Below are 27,757 nucleotides of genomic sequence, written 5' to 3' on the forward strand. Positions count from 1 at the left end.
TTCTTTTAAAAATGTTTTAATTTAAAAATGAGTACATTTAAAGAAATCAGTTCAATCAACTTTTTCTAGTAACATTTAATCTACTTACATAAAATGATTAATACAGGTATGGGACCTTTATCCGGTGTCCTGGGATTGGAAGGGCTCCCTAATCCAGAAAAATCTGGGAGTAGATTGCAAGTTCTCTCCCCCTTTTGACAAAAGACTAAAGTGAGGTGGAAGCAGTGGACGGTTGCTGCCCTGCCTGGTGTGCCAGTTAAATAGTATGTTAAACAGACTCCAAAATCCAGGAAAACCTCTTATCTAGTAGGCGTCAAATCATGAGGCTTCTGGACAAGTGGCCCCATGAGGCTTCTGGACAATTGGCCCCATGAGGAGTCTGGACAAATGGCCCCATGAGGAGTCTGGATAAGTGGCCCCATATCTTTACAATAACCCCCCCCCCCCCCATAAAACTGTGTAGAGATGTACAGGAGCTAAGGAGGTAAAGCCCAAATGAAATATCCGGAGTCGAGTCAACAACAGTCTTGTTAACACCTTAAAATGTTGGTTACATTCCCATTGGTTTTCCAGCTTCTTACTGAGAAGTTTCCCTCCTTGTAAAGATAGACACATGTATGTAGTATTCATGAATTCCTTCCGCCAAGACATTTGTTTCCTTTAATGTGTTCAGTTGCTTACACTTCAGTATCTTCATTTAGACCTCCATCATGGTTCCTTCAAAAAGTTCATGATGCCCAGGCTCAAGGTTTAACCACCACACTCTTAAAACCTTTGAGTCCCTTGAAGCGGTTGCTGCTGATGTTCACCTGTAGCTGCTTGTAGCCCACTTTCCATGGAACAAACTCAAACGCCACCACTGCCTTCTGTCCTGGCTTCATGGTGCCCATGCTAAATGTCAAACAATAAAACAATAGAGGACAAACCTCACTGAAGAAGTTGAGTTGGATTCACTGTAGAATTAACTAACAGGGCCCTATTTAAAATGTTGTGTTAACTACTGAATAAAGATGTAAAAAATGTTTTCAAAAATACAAAGTTTTTGTGCCCTGGTTGGGGGAGAAATGTAGGTAGCCTTAGTCCTGAGCTACTGTCATCTATGGCAAAGTCTTAAGACTAAGAGACTATGTGACCCTTGAGTTTCAAGGCACAAAAAGGAGTGCATTTATTATTATTTAGTCTCTTGGCTCATCTTTGGGCTTGAGGGTGAATATTTATTTATAACGGGGTAAGGTAGCAGGGCTACAACCTATGTTGGATTGCTTTTGGAGCCAAAGGCTTTTAGATCAGTCTTAGTACCAACAAGAACCACCATATAGTTGTTTAGTTTGCACCACAAAGCCCGATGCACCACCCTCCACCTACTGTACCTAGGTGAGGCCCTGCATATGTGTAAGGGGTCTAAAACTAACCCCATGTTCTACTTCAAACTGGATCCAGGAATTTTTGGAACCCCAAGTTCAGTATAACTATATTTCATTAATATGAATACTGTGAGCTCTATGTTGCCTTATTAGTAATGTGCACTTACTTTAATTTTACTTGTTTTTTCAGCAATCCGCTGCCCTGAATCAGGATCTGACAGTCATGTATCGCCTCATTAATGGGGTTAGAAAAGGAGAGCTCCGCTTTACATGTCTTGTCCACAACAGCAAGTTCAAGAAACTAGAAATATAAGGAGAATGAGAGGCTCATTGTGCTTATGTCTTTATGTTTGAATTGCACTTACAGGGGGTTATACCTAGGTTAACTGTTAACTGTTATCTATACAGGTATTAGGAAACTGCATTATCTATATCCAGTTTTCACCTGTTTGGTCATACCCATAGTGATGTAATTGCCACTTGGGTAACTAGGCCTTGTTTTCTGCAAGCTTCTAGTTAGAACTGCTGATAGAAAGCGGATTATCCAGATATGCTAACCTGGATCCAAAGCAATCTGGGGCATTTTGGTCATGCCTTGACCCTGCTCCACCCACATTCAGCCTCTGCCCACCCCCTTGCATGCTCCCTTCTTGACCCTTATGGACAATATCCAATTTACCCTAGCAACCAGGCACTGGCTTTTATGAGAGACTGAAATATAAATAAAAGGGGGACTGAAGAGAAAGAGAAGTAAGAAAAAGCACCACTATTAATAAAATTGTAGCCTCACAGATCAATACAGAAGTGTCACTTAAAGGGTGGTTCACCTTCGAATTCACTTTTAGTATGTTATAGAATGTCCTATTCTTAGCAAGTTTTCAATAGGTCTCAAATAGGAGTCACTGACACCGACTGCCAAAAATTTTTTATATCTCTGTTGTTAACAAAAAAAAAAACCTCTGAACACACGCCTGCATGCCTTTCACATGTTAAACCACCTGGTGGCGCTAGGTAATTTTGACCTCATTGCTGCTGGTTATATTTACAGTTCTGGCAAAATGTTAGGTAGGTTAATTTTAATTTTTCAACAATGCACTTGTTATTGCCAATTTAGCTTGCTGTTCTAGTATTTCAATTGTATGTTTTTAAATCTGGGAATCATTTGTAAATTGGAACCATCTTGAAAATATGTGCAAACTGTAAAAAGGAAAAATTATCTCTTTTATATTTAACCCTCTTAGTGTAATTTCGGTTTGATCTCACTGTGCAATATGCTGCCGGTAACCACATTGAGTGGCAAAGATCAAATTGAGATTTGGAACCATAGAATCTGTTGTTACCACTGGGTGCTTATATATCCTGAATTTGGATTATAACACAATAGAATTATTTACATGGTAATAAAAGTAATATATTTTAGATTACAGACCATAACAATAGTTCTCGTCTGAACTTTGCTAATGGCTCTAAAGCTGGCCATACACGCACCAATGATATCGTACAAAACCTCGAGGTGACCGATATCGCAGAAGACTGCAGATATCGGTCGACTCGCTGATCAGGCAGGTTAAAAGATTTTGATCAGGCACCATTGAAGACGCCTGAGCAAAATCTACTTCTGAATCGGCAGAAGGAGGTAGAAATCCTATTGTTTCTACCTCCATATCTGACGATTCAGCCCTGAACATCTGTGGAGTGTGGACCGATGGTCGCACGAAAGATTGGAAAGAAATCACCATGTGTGTGGCCACCTTAAGGCAGAGTCTTAAATATAGGAGAAGCAGACCTTGAGGCTGCAGGGCTGCCAAGCAAAGCAAACCAATTTCAAAATATCTATATACTGTATATAGTTTGGGGGGGTCTCTAAAATGAATTTGCTGGGTAACATATAGTTATACCACTGGCTCTAGGGTAGAGGGTTCTAAACTGTGAGGCTAAATGCCCTAGGGAGGTTCCATACAAAAGTTAGGAGGCCCCAGACCATAATTTATATTAGAGGTTCATGCTGATTTGCTGCTATGGATACTCCCTAATACCAGGGCTGTATTTAGGTCCAGTGCTTTCCTAGGCAACAGACCTCATTGTACCCCTTTTTCCACACAATACGCACAGATGGCACATTTGTCCTGTACATGCACCTATTGTCCTGCGCAGGCACCAGCTCTGCCGCTGAATTTAGCAGCAAGTATCTGGCAGTGAGCTGGGGAATTTATTTTAGATATTTATTCTCTCTAACATATAGGTTCCATATAGATGCGACCCTATGCACGGGCCCACTCATAGAAAGTTTTCATATACTGTACCTGTAACCTTGTCATGAGGCAAAATGGGAGCCCAGTCAAATGTTGGACTGCAAACGGGGCAGTCTAAAAGTCCAAAAAACTCCAAGCAAGCTGATGCTGGTATCAGAGCCACAGATTAGATCAGTTACCCCCATACATCTAACCCACCAACTCAGCCAAGGGTGCACAGTTACTTCATCTTAAGTTTCCTCCATGCTTCTTAACCTACTACAATACCTTGAACATTTGCATGGAATTTATTGGTGTTCTCTTTAGTTGGCATTTTTTGCTTTATTATTTAACATAAAATCCTTCAAGCAGACTTTAGGTAGAATGAACTGTGTCTGCTAATAGGATGCTTTACATCCAGTAAAAGTTTTTTTGGGCCAGGACTTACACATTCTTCCATGGCTTCCTGGGCTGCACATGGATCACCAAAGTTGTGCAAATACAAGGTTCACCTAATATAACTTGTGAGCACTTGTGAGCTTTGCTTAGTTTAAAACTGTATCTGCGTGCTTCCAAAACGTGCCTTCAAGCCAGAGATTTAAAAATGGCTGCCTACTTTGAGGCCACTGGAAGCAACATCAAAGGGGTTGGGAACAACATGTTCACAATACTGTTGGTGACCTTAATTTTCTATTTTAAATACACCTGATGCAAAAAGCAAGGAAATCCTCCTTTGACTTGAGGTGATATCATATTTGAATTAATTTTTTGTAATATGACACATAGCAAGAACCCCCAGTTCTACAATCAGAAATCTTTCTAGTCTGATTTCACTTTATATCATGCAATTATCTCATTATTTTGTGGATCAGTCCCTTCAGGAGCAGTAGATATATGACAACACAACAACAAAAACTTACATTAATAACCACTGCAGGTAAAGCCAAGTTAACATCTTTTTCCACTAGAACCTTCTCCCAGGTAATGTTTTGTTCTCCAACGGCAATAAATCGGATCAAATGGTTGTCTTCTAGGGAGGGTCCATATTTTGCATAAGGGATTTTGAACAAAAGCCATTTCTCTGTATAAAAGAACATTGGAGACAAATTACCTTCCTACAGCTCTTTAACAATACCAGTCTCACATTTTTATGCATTTCCCACTACAATATGATTAAACATTGGCTGAAGAGTAGAGAAAGAAAGGGTCACTTCCAACTTTACTTCCTACTCCAAAGAGTAGGGTTAAGATGCATCAAACATTTTCAGACTTAAGGTTGCATCACTTATGAAGCATGTGTTGAAAAGGGTGCTTGCATCCAATTTAGCGGGTATGAGAATGATTAACCTATTGAGCTAACCTACTGTGGGAACCCTGGAGCTGTTGCTTTCTCCAGGGTCATGGTAGCTTCAGGATTCCCAAGGGTCACTTGCACACCTTCAGGATGGACTCAATTTGCTCTCATATGGAAGCACAGGAGCATGGATGCTTAGATGGACTATGTCAAGTGATCTCCATTGTGCTAATTTCTTTTGTGAATGACCCCAAGAAAGTTCTTTGGGTATTAAGACATGTAATGGGGTTTGGGGGGACACCACCCAAAATGTAATACATTGGTCTGCCATATTTAAGTGGCACCTGCGTTTGTGTACAAGAGATCCATGACTATTGTGCTGGGCTGCAATAAATTATAAGTTATGTGTTCAATGTACACTCATGGGTCTGTGAAACAATGTGAATTTTTAAAAATAAAGAGAACCTTAGTTAGCCTTGCCATTTGAATACAGTGGGAAGAAATATCAATATCAAATATTTTTTATATCAAATATTTTGATAATAATATCAAAATAATGTCTGTAGACACACCGTAAAAAACAATATTCTAATATCAAGATAAGTCCAACTCATCGACAAATGGATTCTATTTCTCTTGTGTATGTATATACCTAATGTGAGGTAATGGTACATCACTGTGGGAGTGAAAAGTATGTTTTGATCTTAATCTTCAATCCAGTTCTTTACATTTCCCTCCTTTTTATTTTGTCACATAGCACAGGCTATGTAGAGCTGGTGGGAGGAGCTCTCAACCTCTTAACTCCACCTACTTCATTCTCCTGAGTCAGCTGAAAGGGAATAAATGGAATGGTGACCTTACATAGAGACTTTGGCAGTTCTATGACTATCCAAAGGCTGTTAGTTTGTGCTGAGAATAAATTGTCAACGTTATAAACTGTCAATATTATAATAGTAATTTGAAAGAAACAAATAAAACACATCAGTTTACCTTCATGTGGCCCAAGTTCCACATACATAGAGTCCCTCCAGAACTGCTGAGCTGGTTTGCCATCATGTTTCATAGCCTGGGCACTCAAGGACAACTTTAAGGTTTTGGCAGTGGAGACCATATTTCCAGCCAGTAACACCAAACTGATGGTTTCTCCAAGCTGGGGAGATTCGGTCAATTTAAACTTTAACAACAGTAAAGCCTCTCTCAGGGGGCTATTAAGATTTGAATTTTCATTTTGAGGTGTGTATCTAGAAGATTCATCAGGGGAAGGAGTGATACCATTGGCTGATGTTCCATTAGCTCCATTCATATGCTCACTCTCATTGATGTTTGGAATCGCACCTCCCTTGTGCAGTCGGCTGATGGCCTTCTCAAACGCTTTCCTTTCTTCAGCTGTTTCTAAATTTGAAGGGACATGGAGAATTCTTGTTGTCAAGAGTCGAGAAGAGTAAAAAATAGTCAATGTTTTATAAACAGGGAACTATGATCTCCTAGGAATATACTCTAGATTAATAAATATAGGTACACCATGCAAGGTATCTTTATGGCAGTGTTTTCTATGTGGGTCACATACCACAAGCAGCTTTCCATCAAACCAAGATATTGGATTACAAGGGGCTGAGAGTTGCACGCAACATCCTAATACCAAGCAGCCTTAAAGGGCAATTAATTGATCAGTTCTGTCATGTTGCTGTTCCTCCAGATTTTGTGTTTTAAATAAAAACGCATGACCAGGAAGTGTGCTCTCCCAGGACATTTGCCATCTGGTGCCACTTGAATACATCTCACTTGTCTTGACTACTCTGGGACAGACCTGAACTGGAGGACCAATAGAGTTTGGATAACTGGAAAGAACCGAGTCTTTGACATGCTGGTGGCAAAGAGGGACATAAAAAGGGCAGATAACAGGGCATTACCTAAATTGCTGGGAGGTATTCATTAACTAGTGGGGTATGCTGTAATTTATGTATCTGACACAGGAAGTGGCAACTCCTTTCTACACTGAGTAATCCAGCTCAGTTAGCCATTAATACCTTCTTCATACTTATATTGATGGGTCAGATCTTCACGCTCATCACTGCCGGCACGTTTTGTGCTAATTTGGGTTCCAACTAAATGCGGATCACAGTGATACTTCTCTTTTCCTTTTGTGCTGACTATCCAGGACACACAGTCTGCATTCACCATGGCAAAGACAAATGGAGCATCATAGTTGAGGTGTATGTCTCCCTCTCGGATAGCTTTAACTGAAGCAGGACCACAGACAAAGATCCCTAAGGGAATGGAGAATGATTTGGATCACATCAAGTGTAACTCTCTCTGGTATAGCAGGAAAAGATATGTTCATGCTGGGGGGTAAGTGGGGATTGGCAACAGTCCAAGAGGTACCCATAAATTAAATGTTTTTGAGGAACTTATAGTTTTCTCTGACCCTTACCATTGCTTGCCTCCTGTGGAGTGGGGTCAAGCACCTGCCACCCTCCGTATCCTGGAGGTAAGTCTCTACGTGCCATCCAACATTCACACCACACATGGAAGTTCCTAAAAGACAAATTAAGGTTTCTTTATGATAAATTATATATCATGTATTTTTGCCCTCAAAAAAACCAAAAACAAAATGAATGAAAGTCTCATATATGTGTTACCTTTAATGTCAAAATATCTATTAATAATAAGATTTCTGGACTCTGAACTCCCTTTTATCAAAATCAAGTGGAAAATACTAAACCTATACTGTACTAGTATATCATTGTTTCCACAAAAGAAAATAGACTGAGGGAGTCATACATTTTAAAGCAGTTACAAGTGAGGGGTTAAAAGGGTGTCCAGATAAGAAATATGAACCGTCAGTGGTCATTTTAATTAGAGAGAAAACCCAAAAACAAAATTAATGAAATTACCTTTAATGTCAAAATATCTATTAATACAGGTATAGGACCCGTTATCCAGAATGCTCGGGATCGAGGGTATTCCGGATAAGGGGTCTTTCTGTACTTTGGATCTTCATACCTTAAGTCTACTAAAAAAATCAATAAAACAGTAATTAAACACAATAGGATTGTTTTGGCTCTAATAAGGATTATTTATATCTTAGATGGGATCAAGTACAAGATGCTGTTTTATTTCTACAGAGAAAAAGGAAATCAGTTTTAAAATTCTGAACTATTTGATTAAAATGGAGTCTATGGGAGACAGGCTCTCCGTAATTCGGAGCTTTCTGGATAACGGGTTTCCTGATAAGGGATCCTATACCTGTAATAAGATTTCTGGACTCTGAACTCCCTTTTATCAAAATCAAGTGGAAAATACTAATATATATATTGTACAGAAACCTATACTAGTATATCATTCTTTGCACAAAAGAAATTCGTATTTGTCGCGACTTTTTCGTTGCCGCCGCAACTTTATCGTATTTTGCGTGACTATTTCGTCGCCGTCGCGATTTTTTCGTATTGAGCAATTGTAAACGGTGGAAAAACCAATCCGATTTTTTCGCAACGGCGACGAAAGAGTCGCAGAAAATATACGAAAAAGTTGCGACGGCGACGAAAAAGTCGCGGAACCTACGAAAAAGTCGCAACCAATCATTACACAAAAAAAGCATTCGGACGCCTACGGACCGTTCGTGGATTAGTAAATCTCCCCCTTAGTGCACATTATTATGTAGACCACACGGGAGGTGGCACAGGTAGAGAAGGTACCTGGGATTGTGTAATCCTGTGGTCTACTGGGAATACGTGTGGTATAGAAAACATGTATGTATCACTCTCCTTTGTTTACAGGAAAATGAACATCTGATAATCATTTTTTTTTCTAAATTTTGAGGGTGTCTCTAAAACAGAAGTGGCAGTTCTGGGAAAAAAATGGTTATAAAACTTTTTTTAGAGTCTGGTTCAGAGGCAGGGCAGACCACCAGGATGTTATCATGTAGCCAAAACAGGTCAGAGGGTCAGTATGGCAGGCCGACGATGTCAAAGATGGACTGATCTGTATATTGTGGTTCCATTTTACTTCCCATAGTGGTTACTAGAAAAGTCCTGACTTTCTGCCAGGTAGAAGGTAACTTTAAGCAACAATGATTTATAACAATGATAGTTAAAGGGGCAGTATACCCTCTTGTCCAACATGAGTTAAATGAATAGGGTTTGTGTGGAACATACTTTTTGCCTAATGTTTAAATCAGGAAAAATCAATGTTTTTAGAACTCCTTGAGCTAAACAGGGCAAACCGGGAACCTAAATCTACTCCATGGGGCTAATTTTTCAAAATGTGAGTTTAGAGCCTAACATAAAAACGTTCTATTTATTCCTATGGGATTTTTAAAAGTGTGTTTATCAATGGGTAATAGAGTTCAACAAATCATAAATATGCTTCTCAAAATCCCATAGGAATGAAGAGAATGTGTGTGAGTTTTAATGTATTATCCTCTAAACTCTCATTTTGATAAACCTGCCCCCATGTTTATCTTGCAAGGTAGATAAACAGATTACCAGTATATACCCCCTCCCTCCAGTCCCTCTTTGATGTGACTGTTTGTTAGAAGGAGTTTATTATTGGAATCTAATTATCTACCTTACAAGGACCAAACATACATAGTAACGTAGTAAGTTAGGTTGATAAAAGACATCAATCAAGTCCAACACTGATGCCCATAAATAACCTGCCTAACTTCTAGTTGATCCAGAGGAAGGCAAAAAACCCCATCTGAAGCCTCTCTAAAGGTGGCCATACACGTGGCGATCCGCCACACACCATTCAGGACTGAATCGGCAGGTAAGGAGGTAGAAACAATAGGATTTCTACCTCCTTCTGCCGATTCAGCTCTGAAGGGAGAATTTTGGTCAGGCGCCTTCTATGGCGCCCGATCAAAATTTTCAAACTTGTCCGATCGGCGAGTCGTCCGATATCGGCAGCTTCCTGCGATATCGGTCAACTCGCCGACATGCCATACACGCACCGATTATCGTACGAAACGAGGTTTCGTACGATAATATCGGTGCGTGTATGGCCACCTTAATTTGCAGCAGAGGGGACAAAATTCCCTCCTGACTTCAAGATGGCAATCAGACCAGTCCCAGGATCAACTTGTACTAAGAGCTATCTCCCATAACCCTGTATTCCCTCACTTGTACTGAGAGCTATCTCCCATAACCCTGTATTCCCTCACTTGTACTGAGAGCTATCTCCCATACCCCTGTATTCCCTCATTTGCTAAAAAGCCATCCAACCCCTTCTTAAAGTTATCTAATGTATCAGCGAGCACTGTTTCACTGAGTTATTTCCTACACCAACACTAATTTGGCCAGTCTTTCTTCATAACCAAACTCTCCATACCCTTTACCAGCTTCGTTACCCTTCTCTGTAACCTCCCTAATTCAATAATGTCCTGTTTGAGAAATGGAGACTAAAACTGCATGGCATATTCTAGATGGGGCCTTTGTGGACCAAATACAGCTCAAAATCTTGTTTGCCCTTGCAGCTGCTTCCTGGCATGCTTGCTACAGCCAAGTTTATTATCTACAATCTGGCCTATAATTGCCAGGCTGAGATCATAATCCGTTTTTAAATATAGGAATTACATTAGCTTTCCTTCAATCCATAGGTACCATACCAGATAAAAGTCTGGGAATATCAGAAACAGAGGCCACTGTAATTCTGCCCCTAGCTCTCTCAGTACCCGAGGGTGTATTCCATCTGGCCCAGGTGCCTTGTTCACATTAATCTTGTGTAACCCTTTATGCACCATATCCTGTGTCAACCACTGTGTAGTTGGAGCTGAGGCAACAGTGAAGCTATTGGGTGGGACTTGGCACTCTGGCTCCTCTACTGTATACACAGAAGAAAAGAACTGGTTTAGTACATTTGCCTTTTCTGTATCTGCTGTAACCATATTGTTACTATAACTCAATGGGGCCACACCCTCAACCTGCATCTTTTTACTATTAATATACTTAAAAAACTTTTTGGTGTTAGTTTTGGTGTCTGCCACAATGCACTCCTCATTTTCTATCTTTGCCTTCCGGATTGCTATTTTACAACACTTGTTATAATGTATATATTTATTTAATGCAGCTTCTGTCCCCTCTGACTTATATTTCTTAAATGCTTACATGGAGTAGCTTTTATTTCCCTGTTTAGCTGAAGAAATAACAACCATATATTTTTTTGATTAAAACAATAGGCATAAAATATGTTCAGCGCAAGCAGATTTGAAGTCACCTGACTGACCTATATGAATAGAAAATACAAAAATGAAGATATGAGGGGCCAAGAACCATTAACATGTGATGACTGTTCATAGATCTGCATTTCCCCAGGACAGACTTTAATTTTACCCTGTTAGGAAACTGATATCTCACCAAATGCTGTCTTTAGTTTCTTTACTTAATTTCTTTCCAGTTGTATCATAGTATTCATCAATTAGCAGGTTCTGGTCGGTGTCGTGAGCCGAGTCAAAGTTGGTCACAACCCGGGCAGGGATTCCTAAACATCTCATCACTAGGAATGTGAGAGGAACAGAGAGAAGAGTAGGGAAACTCTTGAAACATGGTTCTTTATACTGTGGCCCCAAGAAACTGGGGACATTTTAAAAACATATCATTAATATATCGCCATTGGTCTATTCTGAGTTATTTCCTACACCCCCCCGTCTTAATACAGTTCACTTACCTGTGCACATAACAGCGGCAAATACCCAGCACTGTCCATATTTCACAGGTTGACAGTCACTTTTATACCATTGTCTCAAAATGAGTATGCTTCCATTCCAGGCAGATGGGGAGACACCATTTGTATAGTCCCCAGACCAGTTTCCTTGTAACACCCCATTGTCATCATTACTGTTGATCTATAATAAAATAGAGAATGAACAGCAGCAGAAAAGTAACAGAATGAAGAGTAGCATCCCAATGTAAATACACATCTGGCAATTTGTTTTTCATGATATTCCTTGGTCCAATTCTAATCTATCTTTCACAGTATTTTCTACTACTCCGGGCCATCCCTATAAAAGGGTTCACCTACTGTATGCAAACCAGCTGGCTGAATCACAGCACAGAGGTGCAGCCTCATGTATTTGTGGGTTTGCTGTTGACCACATACAATATGGTCGTTAGTCCTTAATACTTGTCTTAATAATGGATATAAAATGACAATTGAATTGGTTGCTAATAAATCATCTATAAGTCCAAAACATTTATCCAAAAATCAAAACTTGTCCTGGAAGTGTCTGTTTTTTCTGTTATCTTATTATAGACATATACAACTTTCGGAAATGGCATACTGTGACTCTTAAGCAAAGGTGAATATCCCACCGTGCTTATGGTCATGTAGTAGACACCAGAAACGCCCAAGTGACCGATACACTGGCTGCATGGCTAGACCTCACCTTGAGTATGCTGTGCAGTTTTGGGCTCCAGTCCTTCAAGAGATACTGACAACAGAATTAAACTGTTGCCTGATGCTTTTACATTACCTATCTGGTCACCCAAGTTTCTCTATGAGGGGGCTGCCATATTTGTGCAGCAGTCCGTTAGCATTAGAAGCTATATCTGACAGGCTGAGAAGGGACAGTCAAGTTGGCAAAACAGTCAGATTTAAGAACTTCAAGTAAAAATTACTTCCAAAAGCATCCCATCCCAATTTTAACTGCAATATTAAAATATTAAAACTCCAGTGATTTCTGGTACTTAAGACTTAAAGGACAAAATAAAGTTAATCACTGGGGGTGCCAACTTGTTAGGCTAAGGCTTTATTGGGAGAAAAGCCCATAGGCTCCAGTCATCATGAGCTCTGTTGCCTCAGGCTAGTTGCATGCCCAAAATGGGTGGATCAGTGTGCGGTGAAGGTTTTAACAAGTGGAGGTACATGATGAGGTGGCACATGGGGGAGGTGGGGTTTGAGACAAGGAGTGAGGGGCCTCTGCAGCTCAAACCCTGGGCTGACACTTGCTCAAGATACTATCCCATTGAGTGCATCCAGTGTCCCCCACCACTTGCATGCAGAGTAGACTAGCACACATAGATCAGGACAAAAGATCATGATGCTCAACTGAATAGTAGAGGTATAGGGCCTGTTATCCAGAATGCTCAGGATCTGGGGTTTTCCAGATAAGGGATCTTTCCGTAATTTGGATCCCCATACCTTAAGTCTACTAAAAAATCATTTAAACATTAAATAAAGCCAATAGCATTGTTTTGCCTCCAATAAGGGTTAATTATATATTTAAGGTTGCGGCGGAATTGCTCAAGATATATTCAAACAGAGAGCAGGTGAATTGAAAGCTCGGTTGTTGGATAGGGGCTATAGCCATAACGTGATCAATAGGGCATATTCCCGTGCAATCTGTACACCCCATACTAATCTGCTACCGAACAAAGGTGAATCCACTCCTTAAATACGCTTTATTGGAACTTTCAACAATCAATGGCATTCGATACAACAGATTCTCGTTCGACACTGGCATGTATTGCAGACTGATCCAGCTCTAGTTCCTGCCATTGGCCAGGAGTTTTTGGGTAGGAACAAGCCACCGACTAACAGGACCCCGAATGGGACACATGCTTGTGGCAAATGTAGGGCCTGCAAATACATGTTTAATCTATGCCAGTTAACAGACAGATTTGGTGCTGTACATAAGATCAAACAACACTTTACCTGTAGGACTGAAGGAGTCATTTATATGCTCAGGTGCCCATGTGATAAGATATATATAGGAAAGACCTATCGGGCTTTTAAACAGAGAGTACTGGAGCATATTTCTAGTACTGACAATGCCTCTGATTTGGTAAAGGCACATAAAAAAAACTACCACCTGTCAGCAGACACTTTTACGAATGCCATCATGAATAGCAGTATGGAATTGAGAGCTATGGGTTTATCACATATCTCCATGGGGATTAGAGGCGGAGATTTAGAAACAGTTTTGTTGAGAAAGGAGAGTGAGTGGATCTTTCTCATGAACACACGTGGATCTGGGGGCTTAAATGAGAGCATTACCCCCAATGTTTTTATCTGAAACTTGTGCCTAAGGAAATACTGTATCTGACTGACTATGATTTAAATCTCTTATGCCTTGTGATATATTTCCCTATAGCACTCCCTGTAATTTACGATGCTTATATTGAAATATAGAGTAATGGTTATCTCAATACCATGATCCCATATAGACAATCTTTTTAATTCCCATATTGAATTAATGCCTGTGTCTAGATTTATTAAAAGTAATTATAACTATACATTGGGAGCAGAACTCTTGCATGGGGAGAAGCGCTGCGATTGAGACGCAAAGCTAGTTCTCCTGTAGTGGCGCGCCTGCTTGAGAGGAGCTTAGCGCTCGTGCTGGGAGAGGCGTTGCTAGGAAGACGTGAGGCCGGAAACCCTGTAGTGCCGCACCTGTTTTTAACGTCTCCCTGGAGATGCTACTCAGTATACACATACAGAGTGGAAAGGAGGTGGGGGGGGGGGGGGGGGTGGCACTGAGTATGATACTTTCTGGGGTGGGTTCCCAGGGGCAAGTATGATTGGTCTGTTCAAACTAGGGGGGCAGTCCTTTGTCTATTTAATTTTCCCCATAATCCGCCTGACTTTAATGCCTTTGAAAAAGCTTGGGCTTACTGAGCAAAATGTGCGTCAGGCACTTATTTTAACCTAGCTGGGTAGGCAGGTGTTGAAGCGCCGTGGGTGTTGATGGTGTGGGAGAGGGGAAGAGGGTATGGTCTGGTAAAGGGTGCGTGGTGGTCCTAAACGATGTTGGTGGGTGGTGCGTCGTTCAAACCAGCACAGGTATAGCTAATCCCACATTTACTCTTCTCCCCCCGCTCCTCTCCCTAAACCAGGCACAGAGTGCTAGTGTGGGCACCTCAGTGTGTCACCGAGCTGTACCCCTTACTTTTAACTATTTGATATATTTTCATGGTTAATTAAAGGTTAAGTTTTAACTTGGTCTGAGTCTAAGAACTAATACAGCTGTGGGTGGTTCAGTGTTTTGATCTTCTTTCTTTCTTCCTTAATTGCATTAATTATATCTAGTTGGGATCAAGGTGTTTTATTATTACAGAGGAAAAAGGAAATCATTTTTAAAAGTTAAAATTATTGGCTCATAATGGAGTCAATGGGAGATTACCTTCCTGTAACTTTCTGGATTACGGGTTTTTCGGATAACCGATCCCATACTCAAACCAGTGTATTTTTTGGTAAAGACCAGCTCCAACCTGGGGTCAAAGTTTAACCACTGTATTTAAGGGAGGTCGCCAAACAAACTGAGCCATTGTTTTTCATTCAGAAGAACCCTGGAGTTTTAAGCTTCCCCAAAGGCTCTTTCGGGTTACTTTTTTGGGGTCTTTAGAGCATTGTACACACATGGTGGTGCTAATGATTCTGCATTAGGAAATTGGTTGCACTTTTAGCTCAAATGAAATTACAGATGGATGTGAGCTCTTTAATTATTATTCCATTTCCCGTGCCCATAATAAGCAGAAGATGATACTGTGGAAGCATTACAGCCTTGGCTAGCAATGTGCGGGGCAGAACAAACACATGGCAAAGGAAAGGAAAAATCTGCTCAGGTCTTTTTTTAAACCTTTTATTGGTCTATAAAGGCAGAAAGAATTTTGTGTGCAAACCCTAATGCCAAGTTGCTGAGTAACCATGGTGATGTCAAATCCTTATTTTCAGGGCAATAATTATTAAGGAATTGTATAACAGGGGCAAGGTTCAAGGTAATCCACAGAAATGAACTGTACCTGAAACAGAACAGTAAAAGCTACCTGCTGATTGGGTGCTGGGGATTATTGGACCAGGGGTAAACTTTGGCCTTGGTAAACAGAGTTTAAGCCGGTATAGACCTCAGGTTTGTTTGATGTGTATGTTTTGATAACCCTATACAGGGTTTTATACAGGTCATAAAACTCCAAAGTGACTTCTAATATCCTCATGTTTTACAACAGGGGGTACTTTATTATAATATACAAGTTTTATTGAGTCATGTGACAGAAATTACATCACTAAGCTCTGATTATAACTCATGATGTCACCAAGCACCGTTTATAAGGATATAGGGAAATTACCAAACTGTATATTATATATATCTAATATCAAATGAAAAAATGTACCTCCTTTTTCAGATTTTTTTGGTGAAACTTGAGCAAAGTAGTGCCAGCTCAGTGTGCAAAAACCATAGGGGTCATTTATGATCACAGGCTCACAAATTTCTGGCAGTCAGTTGTGTAAAATCCCCATTTCATAACATCTACTCCTTGCACTTTTGTAGTCAAGTGCTGCTGCACTTACTAATGCAGGGGAGCCCTGGAGCTACCACCAGATCTGGACTGGGAGTCACAATAGGCCCTGGCATTTTAAGTACACAGAAGCCCAAACAGCCCCCCACCAGCCCACTAAATAGTGACTGCCTATGGCATCTTACAGCAGCCCTTCTGGCTCTTGACAAAATCCACAGATTGCCAGTCTGGCTACCACCACCTCCAATTCAGGTGGTAGCCCCACAGATCGCACACTGACCAAAGCAGATGCACCAGAAGAACTGGGCACACAGCACTCTCACGCAGAACACGGAAATGCCATCTGCTGATGTGTCAAATTGAGAGGGTGTCAATATTAATGCATTGGCTGCAATTGTGTCTGGTGTAATATCCCCTTGCAACTGAAACAATTATGGGGAAAAAAATGCTTAATTGGGGGTAAAAAAACATACTGATTGTGTCTGAAAGTGCTCTTTACGTACTGCATCAATGTTATGTTCTGCATGGAAAGTAGCCATTGCACCGTTACACTTGCACTTTAAAGCGTATTGGGTGAAAAGTCTTGATTGCAAGTGTGCTGTGTCGACTGAAGCAGGCTGCTCTTTAAACCCTGTAGCTATTGCCACCTTCAGAAGTGTTGGTAGCTTCAAAGTTCCCCTGCATCAATATGGGCGCTGTGCTCAATTCACAAGAGGGGGCAGGATGAACAGAGCAGTGCAGGGTGCAACTATGCAGAAGTGCAAGGAGCGCCTTTTGATGCAAGTACCCAGGGGCACTGCAGCCATGAGGCAAGTTGAGAAACTCACATCAGTTGGCAGCTCGCAAATTACCAGGGGCAGGGAAAAGCCGCTCCTGGTAACTTTAAGAGACAAAAATTCTTATTAAATGAATAGGACTTTCACGCAACTGGTTGTGGGAAAACCTTGAGACCACAATTGCACTTAGTGGAAGGAAATGAGCCATTGTTGACATGTTGTTTCATGCTACTTTTTTTTTATAAAGCAGTGTTTCTTTTTTATGCATAAACTGCCTATGGAACTACATGTTCAATCCTGCTCCGAAATCTCTCCATGTTGGGACCACTACAAGGCAGATTTCCACAGACCACAGTCTGAATGGAAAATATGGTCTACTGTTGCTAAACATGCAGAAGATCATCAACTAAACCTGTACGAAACCGGTACCCCTTCCTTTTTCATTTGAGATCCGCTCATTCAACTCCCTGGATAAGCAAGCCTGTCAGTATATTCTCATCATGCCAACCCCATTCTCTTTAGGTCCAACCCACCTGGCCACAGTTGGCCACAATCAAACATTTATTCTCCTTTAACAGGGCACTTACCATAGCACAGATGACTCTGCTGATATACACAGGGTTATTCCTATTTTTTAAATCTTTAAATGAATCTTGAATGTAGTTTAAATTCTTGTCTAAAATCTTTAGGCTAATATCCACAATGTCATCTTCAAACTAAAACGAAACAATTAATTTATTAGTGTGATATTTTGGGAACATTTTTATAAACACAGTGTTGGCATATTCAGCCTTTTTTTAAATTCTGCTTTTTTTAAATCAGCCTTCCTGGGCATTTCTGCTCATGTCCTTTTTAACGTTATAGTTCTTTTGATCTACGTATTGATCTACTAATAAAAAGCCACATCTGAAGGAGAATTAGACTGTTGGACCAAATCACTTGGGTTTGGGCACTTTTTCCAAGGAAAAAAAAACAACTTGGCAGATAGGTACCAATCTACAGTGCCAGACTGGCCCTCCAGGATACCAGGAAAACTCCTGATGGGCCCACATGTCAGTGGGCCCTCCTGCTTCTACCCATTTGGCCTATTTCATGGCCATTGCCTATTTCGGCATGGGAACAAAGGGGCTAAATAGATGGAAGAATTGATTATAGTATATAAAAAAAGAGATTAGAAAAAGAGATTAGGAGAATAAAAAGGTTGAATGATGAGAGAAAGAAAAATTGTCTGGAAGTGGGCCTGTGGTCTGAGTTTTTCTGGTGAGCCCCTGGAATCCGAATCCAACACTGCCAGTCTATGAAAAATATGACCAGGGGAAAAGTGCTAGCACGCATTTGTTTTTTTTTCCATTTTTAATGTTTTTTGACTGCTATTTTTTTGTCAACAACAGTAGGGTTAACTGAATACAGTAAGTCCATAGAAAATGCATATATAAGGTCGCTTATACACTGGGCCTTCAAAGAGCTGTTAAGCTGAAAGCCTGCCCAGGAGTATAAAACTGCTAACATATCAGAAACCAGTAAAAATAGAATATTAATGTAAACAGCACAAGTGTGCAGAGGATCACTTTGAGAGAATTTATACCAATTTATTTTATTTTTATGTTTATTATTTGGCCACCATACATTGGCTATCACTGCTTTGTGATTGGTGTCATTGTACATTATAAAAAATGATATACTTCCCCCCATAGCATAATAAAAGGAAATTAGAAGTTACCATGCATTTCATTGACTTTTTAAAATAGGGGTTACTTTATTTAGTATATATAGACCCTTCAATGACCAAAATCACTTATCCTGGTGCCTTAATGATAATTGTAAAATACAAGTCATCACGGAGTTCTATAACCATATTAAGGGCTCCTAATATCCTTGTATTTTGCAACAGGGGCTACATTATTTATATATATGTAGTCATGTGACACATATTACATCACTAAGCAGTGATTATAACTGATTACATCACATTTACAGGATATTCGTGGTTTGTGTGTGTTATATACTTATATTTTACAATAGGGAGTTCTTTAATTCCTAGAAATAGACTAACCTGTCCAAAGTTCCAAGCGCAGGGGATTATCCAGTTATGGTTTCCTTGATAAACAAATCCATAATCGTTTATGACATACTCCTGCCTTTCTGCTTCATTTCCCATGAACACATCATCATCTATCAAGTTGAGACAAGAGAGTTTCTGTATAAAACTTTTTGCGGACAGATGAATCAAGTAATGGTAGTGAGAAATCATTTTATTACCAAGGAATTTTGTTTTCATCAGCAAATAGGGTTGTTATAAAAAGGGTGGGAGACAGAAAGGGAAAACAGCACAATTTTATGTAGCTAATGAATTAACAGGCATATTTACTAAGAAAAGGGCCAACTCATGGTTTCAGAAATGCAGAGGAGACCATGGTGGTTTGGCTCTGACATATAGTTACATAATTACATAGGGTTGAAAAAAGACCAGACTCCATCAAGTTTAACCCTTCCAAGTAAACCCAGCACCCACAAACCTATACTTACCAATCTATACACTCACATACATAAACTATACTGTATATACCAACAACAATACTAACTATAGATATTAGTATCACAATAGTCTTGGATACTATGCTTGTTCAAGAACTCATCCCTGCATTAACAGAATCTGCCATTACTACATCACTAGGAAGGGCATTCCCCAACCTCACTGCCCTCACCGTGAAAAACCACCTACGCTGCTTCAAATGGAGACTCTGTTCCTCTAATCTAAAGGGGGGGCCTCTGGTGCGTTGATCGTTTTTATGGGGAAAAAAAGAACATCCCCTATCTGCCTATAATCCCCTCTATGTATAGAGTAATCATGTCCCCTCACAAGCGCCTTTTTTACAGACAAACTACCCCCAACACACTACCATTTAGTAGATAGTTCGCGTTTATATTATTTCTACCAAAGTGCATAACTTTGCACTTATCAACACTGAACCTCATTTTCCAATTTGCTGCCCAGTTTTCCAATTTTGTCAAATCTCTCTGCAAAGCGGCAGCATCCTGCATGGAACTTATAGTTTTGCACAATTTAGTGCAAAAATAGAAACACTACTTTCTATACCCCCCTCCAGGTCATTAATAAACAAGTTAAAAAGAAAAGGACCAAGGACTGACCCCTGCAGTACTCCACTAAAAACACTGACCCAATTAGAAAATGTTCCATTTACCACCACTCTTTGTAATCTATCCTTCAGCCAGTTCTCTATCCAATTACAAATATTATGTTCTAGGCCAATATTCCTCAATTTGATCATTAACCTTCTGTGAGGTTCTGTATCAAACGCTTTAGCAAAATCTATAGATGACATCAACTGCCATTCCAGCATCGCGGTTCCTGCTCACCTCCTCATAAAAGGCGACTTAATTCGTCTGGCAAAATCTGTTACGCATAAAACCATGCTTATAATATTTGAATTTGCAATGTATTCAAGTACCCTATCCCTTATTACCCCTTCCAAAAGCTTTCCTACTACTGATGACAGACTAACAGGCCTATAGTTTTCAGGCTGAGAACGGTAACCCTTTTTAAATAACGGCACCACATTAGCAATCCGCCAGTCTCTCGGCACCATGCCAGACCTCAACGAATCCTGAAAAATTAAATGAAGAGGTTTGGCAATCACAGCGCTCAGCTCATTTAATACCCTGGGATGAATCCCATCTGGTCCTGGACCTTTATTTACCTTTACATTTTCAAGTCTCTTTTGAATCTTCTCCCGAGTGACCCACGCGTCAGTAGTTATATTACAGATATATATAAACAGATTCTTCTGTAGTGTGCCAGTCCACATTGGGCTGCCAAATAACCAATCACAGTCCTTATTGGTCACCCCCTAGCAACTTTTTCACACTTGCATTGCACCCCACCTTTTTTTTGTATATTTAAATGTTGCATATGGATAATAAAGTTTGGGGACCCCTGCCTTAGACTATCTATACCTGCTAGTGTTGGCCACCACAATGGGCACAGTGCAAGCTCTCACTTATTGGTTCTCTGAACTGCCCCTAAGCCCAGTATGATGCATGCATAGAATCAATATTACAGGCAGATTACATCATACAGGAAAATCATACCTCCATATTTCTAGTTTGGGACTGTGTGTCTGATCGCTTAGAAATTTGCTTAGCGAATGTATTTTGCTGTTTAACAAGTTATGCTTTTGGGTTATTAAATGTGCAAAAATCTCTTCCCTGACTGGTGTTTGAATAAACAAATGGAAATTGCAAATAGTAGGTGCGACGAGAAAAATAAAATGTAAATACTGCATGTTTTGTAAGAATGTAAAGAGTATTTATCTTTTCTGAAATTCTGCATGCTTCCCTTGCTGTGAGCAGAGATTTGCATTGCTTTCTGGAAACAAGGTTATGTGTTGAATCCCAAACATAATATACAATACAGTAGCATGCAGATTCCTTTTCGTTAAAACAACATTAAAGGGGAACTCCAGTTTCTGAACCAAAATTTGTTAAAGAGTCCCACACAACACAGAAACTCCTAATATACCCATCACTGTAATCCGAAAAAATGCCATTTTTATATGCTGAAATCTATCTGCAAAACAGTTCTTCTCTATCTGCATAATTTGAAATCCTGGCAGAGGAGGAGGGACTAAAACCTTGATGTTACTAACTGTAACAAACAGTATGCAGGAACTACAGTACATAACCCACAATGCACTGCACTGTGATGTTCCTTTCCTTATTGACATCATGTGTGCAGGTAATTGTGGGATTTGGAGGACGCAGGCTAAAGGCAGGCTGAGAATAGCCGACTACTGTTACATTTTATTGAGTCTCAAAGTAGTCAGCCAGATCAGCAGGAGAACAGGGGGCCAGGCTTAGGGAACTGTTCCAAACAATATTATTACATTAAATCATAAAAAAAGGCGCAAGTTGCTTGAAATAATGTTTACTTTTCTAAGAACTTAAATAGTGTTTGGATGGAGTTTCCCTTTAATGACCTCTTTCTGCTCAACAACAATTTTATCAGAGTCAATTAATGAATGAATAAAAAATGTACCTGCACACCAAGGGTTGAACAGTAACACAAATGTCCCCAGATTGTAGTTGGTGGTTTTTGTCCCACTGCTAATTTGCATCTTTAGTTGATACTGTCCAATGATAGCAGTATGGGGAGAAAGCATGGCAAGGACCATAGAGTTGGCTCCATTGTTCTCCAGTGTGGCACTCCACATTGTTTTGTTTAAAGCCTTTGATAAAGGGAATATGGCTTTTGTTCCAGAGGATTCGTCAGGCCAGGGTCCTTGCATTACAAAAGCATTGACAAAATATTAGGTAAAGTTCAGTACAGGTGTTAAAAGATTTCCCTTCCCATAACATTAACGTAGGGAAGCTGCAACCCTATCTAGAGGTAAAGCAAATATGGGGTAATGTAATAAAAGACATAGCAATCAATCAGCAGGGAGCATTTTCTGGTCACCTGTTTAAAAGCAAGCATCTTATTGTTTGCTATGGATTACTGCTCCTGGGCAAACTTAGGGGCCGATTTACTAATCCACGAACGGATCGAAAGCGTCCAAATGCGTTTTTTTCGTCGCCGTCGTGACTTTTTTATAGCCGTTACGACTTGTGCGAATTGTCGCAACTTTTTTGTAGCCGTCACGAAAAAATCGGAAAGGTTTGCCAGCCGTTTACTACCGCTCAATACAAAAAAGTCACGACAATTCGCGCAAGTCGTAACGGCTACGAAAAAGTCACGACAATGCGCGCAAGTCGTAACGGCTACGAAAAAGTTGCGTCAATTCACGAAAAAGTCGTGGCGGCGACGAAAAAAACACAAAAAATACGGAAAAGTCGTAAAATGTTCGTTTCCAATCTGATTTTTTCCCATTCGGGATTTGGATTCGTGGATTAGTAAATCAGCCCCTTAGTGTACAGGGTCGGACTGGGGGGTGAAGGGCCCACCGGGGCCCCTCGCCTGGCGCGTCCCCTAACTCCCCCCCGAGGGGCCCCCCTAACCCCCCTCGCAGGGCCCCGCACCTGACATCCTCCCCCCAGGACGTGTAAATTTAACGCGTCAGGGGAGGAGCAGTCAGGCAGGGGGAGTGCCAGCAAGGGTCATGTCTGGGCCGCCGGGGCCCACCAGGATTTTTCCTGGAGTCCCGGCGGCCCAGTCCAACCCTGTTAGTGTATTTTATTACATAAAGGGGTAAGTCTTTAAATCAGAGTTCAAACCTTTGAAATGAAGAGAAGACAACTTCTCAATGACTTAATGGGGCTGATTCACTTAAAGTCGATAATGCTTATCGCATGCTTTTTTTAAAAAAGCATGCGATAAATAAGTACCGATTCATCAAAGTAATTTCGCATGCGTTAAGACGCATATCGCATGCACAAAAAAACGCACAAGTGTTATTTCTAACGCATTGCGTTAATTAGCGAATAGAAATAGTACTAACTCATGATTCGCAAACACATATGAAGCGTTAAACGCGCAAAATATTACTTTAATCTATGCGAATATTAACACCTACTTGGGGCAGGCGGTACTTAAACAACATTGCAGTTCCTATGGTTTTGGCAACACAACATGGAGTTTGCAGTGGGATTTTTTCAAGTATGTGTTGGCCCTAGAGTGATGCAGCCGCCAGTTTTCAGGGAAATGGTCATTTTCAGAACAGTAGTTTTCAGAAAGTAATGGTTACGTGCGTAATATCGTGCGCTAAATATTGTACGTGCCGAAATATATCGTGTGTGGCGGCAAATAACGCACGCGGCAGAAATAACGCAAGAAAATCGCACATCGCAAGTTAAATAACGCAAACAACATTGCTTCTAAAGGTGGCCATACACGCACCGATATTATCGTACGAAACCTCGTTTCGTACGATAATCGGTGCGTGTATGGCATGTCAGCGAGCCGACCGATATCGCAGGAAGCTGCTGAAATCGGTCGGCTCGCTGATCGGCCAAGTTAGAAAATTTTGATCGGGCGCCATAGAAGGCGCCTGACCAAAATTCTCCCTTCAGAGCTGAATCGGCAGAAGGAGGTAGAAATCCTATTGTTTCTACCTCCTTACCTGCCGATTCAGCCCTGAATGGTGTGTGGCGGATCTGACGATGTTTCGTGCGACCGATGGTCGTACGAAACATCGTCGGATCGCCACGTGTATGGCCAGCTTTAGTTATGACAAGTGTCCTTTTAGTGAGCATTAAGTCGCAAAAAATAAGAAGTGATAACATTTTTACCGCATGCTATAAATAGTGCTCGTTTTATCGACCTTTAGTGAATCGGCCCCAACTAATTATGTAATTAAGCACTGCTTTAGGCATATATTTTGCATATGATTATTGGCCCTTGGGTATATACAGGCAATACAGAAGCAGGTGACGTGACGTCACGTCCTCCCTGCTCGGAGTTGCTGGGCAGGAGAGGTGGCAACCTTAGTCTATACATTTCAAGATTTAGCAAGCATTTTGAGTGAATCCCTGGAAATTTTAATTGCATTAACTTGCCTGTTTCCACAAGGAAAATGACATTGTCCTGTCCTGGCTGAAAGCCCCTTGTTTTGAAGTGAACGGTGATAAAAAACGGTTGTCCTCTTCTAATAAATAGGCGTCTGTCCCCAGTTTCATCTGTATGGTGGGCTTTATTATTTCTTTTGATTTGAAAATCTGAATATGCAATCTCTGTTATTTTGCAAGAGAAACCAAAAAGAAAGTCGGTCATGGTTATTGTTGTATCAAGTTCCGGCATCTCATTATATCATGCATTCGTTAACAAATAGGCCTTTCTAGGCACGCAAGACTCCCAGAGCTGGTGGCATAAATGTAGGGAAAGCAGCTCCCATGAACGGGATGCGGGGCCCGGGGAAGGCATTTCAAGTACACAGAGGCCCAAACAGCCCCCCTCCAGCCCAATAAACAGTGACTGTGCCAGCTGTCCAGTTTTGACCCGGACAGTCCGGTTTTCGGTAGGGCTGTCAGGGTCAAAACTACCTGCCCGGTTTTCCCAATTTGGAAAAATGTATAAGCAGTTGGGGGGGGGGGGGGGGGGGTGAAAGCTCCTCCAAATACTTTCCCGCTCTTTCTCAGTACACTGCTGTCCAGAGCAGCTCATTCTAACAGCAATAGCTGTAATGCATGTATTACTAGAACGTAGTTGTTTTTCACCATTTGGGAGGTAAGAAGCTGTTTAGTATATCTAATTGCTCCTCCAAGGACTATTCTCTGTTTCATTCAATGGGGAATATTGGATGTAGTAATGTTGTACTCTTTCTACTCTTTGCTTCTTTACTGTACTCTTATGTGTTCTTTTTTTGCCCTACTTGTAACTGCTCCACAGTACTACACCCTATTATACTCTATATAATGTAGTCCTTGCTGTTCTACTGTATTCTTCTGTACTCTCACTCTGTTGTACAGGTATTGGGTCTGTTATCCAGAATACTTGGGACCTGGGGTTTTCTGGATACAGGATCTTTCTGTAATTTGGATCTCCATACCATAAGTCTACTAAAATAATGTTTATACATTAATTAAACCCAATAGGATTGGTTTGCCTCCAATAAGAATTAATGATAGCTTATAATGGAGTGTATGAGACATGGCCTTATTTCTGAACTTTCTGGATAAGGAGTTTCCAGATAACGTATCCCATATTTATACTCTGTTCTACGGTTACCTACTTTGCTGCAAGCAACAGGTTTATAAATGTGTAGATGCTATTTATTTCCTCCCCTGATGAAAGGCTAGGAAAATTATTTGTGACACTTTTTATCAAGTGTGGAGTCTCTTTCTCACAAGTAGTAGTAGCAAGTCACCTTGCAGAGATAGATAGGGCTAGCCTGGGCATACCAGGGCATACTGTACTGGTTCTTGGTCTTTTGCCCGCTCCCACGTAATTATTACAAAATTAATAAAACGACAAGCACTTTTCAATTTAAAGTGACCTAGACTCATGGCTAGATAGTAAAGATGAGCTGAAAGATCTGAATTTAAGGGGACTCCGGCATCCATACAAAAATTTATTAAAGAGCCCCATACAACACTGAAACCCCCAATATACCAATCACTGTAATCTGTTCCTTCAAAAAGTATGAAAAAATACCATTTTTGTTTGCTGAAATCCAGCGGTAAAACAGTTTTTCTCTTTCTGCATAATTTGAAATCTTGGAAGGGGAGGAGGGACTAAAACTTTAATTTTACAAATTGTAACAACTTCTCCACAGCTTACAGGCAGCATGCAGATACTATATAACCCACAATGCATTTCACTGTGATGTTCCTTTCCTTGTTGACATCAAAAAGCTTAAGTTGTGTTTAGGTGGAGTTCCCCTTTAAGGTGGCATTACAGAAGTTCTGAAGTCTCTTACACTGAGATTTACTGTGAAAATAAGTAGTTTGCTTCCTAGGTCAATTTTTTACATTTTTACTGCCTCCTTTAGGCTGCAGTCAGGGCCCACTGCGCACATGTAGACCAATATAAGCCCCGTACTTAGTTCTAGTATTTAGTTGAATTTGCTGTTCAACCAAATAATGTCCATGGTGCACGTGGGCATCATTTTATTTCAGTGGAAAAATAATTTTGCCTGTCTGCTGAATGCTTTACTTATGCCTGCCTATACTCCTTATACTCTTTTTCGATGCTTTGGATCCATAGATCCTTAAAGGGGTTGTTCACATTTAAATCAACCTTTAACCTGAGTGCTATTCTAATACAATTTTCAAATGATTTTCATTTTTTATTATTTCTGTTTTTTTAAATTATTTTGCTATTTTTTCAGTAAACTTTTCAGCTTGGAATTTTAGCAGCCAGATTGTTGCTAGGGTCCAAATTACCCTAGCAACCAGGCAGTGCTTTGAATGAGAAACTGGAATATGACTAGGAGAGGGCCTAAATAAAAAAGATCAATAATAAAAAGTAATAATAATTATGAAATTGTAGTCTCACAGAGCAATAGTCTTCTGACCCTCTTGTTTTGAAAGCCGAAAAGAGCCGGAAGAGGAAAGCAAATAATTAAAAAAAAAAAAAACCCAGTTGAAAAGTTACTTAGAACTGACCATTCTATAACATACTAAAAGTTAACTTCATTGTTAAGAGAAGTAACTAGCCAAGAAAATGATTCCCCTAACCACTTAGATACATCTGCCAAGGCTTGCTATTGTTAAGCATGGTCGCTGATATAACATGCTGAAGTTATCCACCTGTCTGTAAGAGATATCACATTCTCTATTGCTCTATTGTAACATAAGTAATTGGCCCAGGAGAGTGGGTTATTGCTGTTGTTTCTCATTTCTGCCTACAGTGCAATACAAACCTGCAGTCATCGTATGTTGCTCTACCTGCCTCGGCTCTTCTTTCTGCCTTTATCCTTGCCTCCTCTTCCTCCTGTCCTTGCTTGCTCGGCTTCCTTTCCTTGCACCCTGCGCTTCCTCTCTCGCTGCTGTTTTTATCCTTTCGATGTCTTGTTTGTTTTTGGAATTTATGGCTTTCCGCAAGCAGATTTCTAGGTGGCTGTCAGCTTCCTTACCGGCTGGATAAAAAATGTGTAAAACAAAACAAGGTGGAGCAACAGGAGTCGACATAACCTGATTTCTGAGTTTATAACTGGTTTGCTGACTTTGGAGCTTTTTTATCATGGGAACGCTTTCAGACCAAACTTAGGAGTGACTTAAAGGGGTTGTTCACCATAAAATTTACTTTTAGTATGACATTGAGCTTGAGACAATTTGCAATTGGTCAGCATGTATCTGTTGCTAGACTCTAATTACCCTAGCAACCAGGCAGTGGTTTGAATGAGAGACTGGAATATGAATAGGAGAGGGCCTGAACTGAAAGATAATTAATAAGTAACAATACCAA

The 27,757-nt window shown here is 40.4% G+C and overlaps 1 protein-coding gene across 1 annotated transcript; it reads right to left on the reverse strand.

Moving 5' to 3' along the window:
* tgm5 (transglutaminase 5) lies at window positions 1-27,460 on the reverse strand. The gene is made up of 13 exons (XM_031894770.1): window positions 27,213-27,460; window positions 24,409-24,582; window positions 21,953-22,195; window positions 18,950-19,068; window positions 17,484-17,612; window positions 11,553-11,730; window positions 11,243-11,381; window positions 7,321-7,424; window positions 6,917-7,156; window positions 5,880-6,281; window positions 4,516-4,676; window positions 1,532-1,665; window positions 1-891 (listed from the first exon to the last, which is right to left on the reverse strand). Exons 1-13 carry the CDS (start codon window positions 27,220-27,222, stop codon window positions 744-746), a joined length of 2,181 nt encoding a protein of 726 aa, XP_031750630.1. The 5' UTR covers window positions 27,223-27,460; the 3' UTR covers window positions 1-743.
* Between the last annotated feature and the right edge of the window lie 297 nt (window positions 27,461-27,757).

This window comes from Xenopus tropicalis, chromosome 10, assembly GCF_000004195.4.
Source record: "Xenopus tropicalis strain Nigerian chromosome 10, UCB_Xtro_10.0, whole genome shotgun sequence".
Taxonomy (NCBI): Eukaryota; Metazoa; Chordata; class Amphibia; order Anura; family Pipidae; genus Xenopus; species Xenopus tropicalis.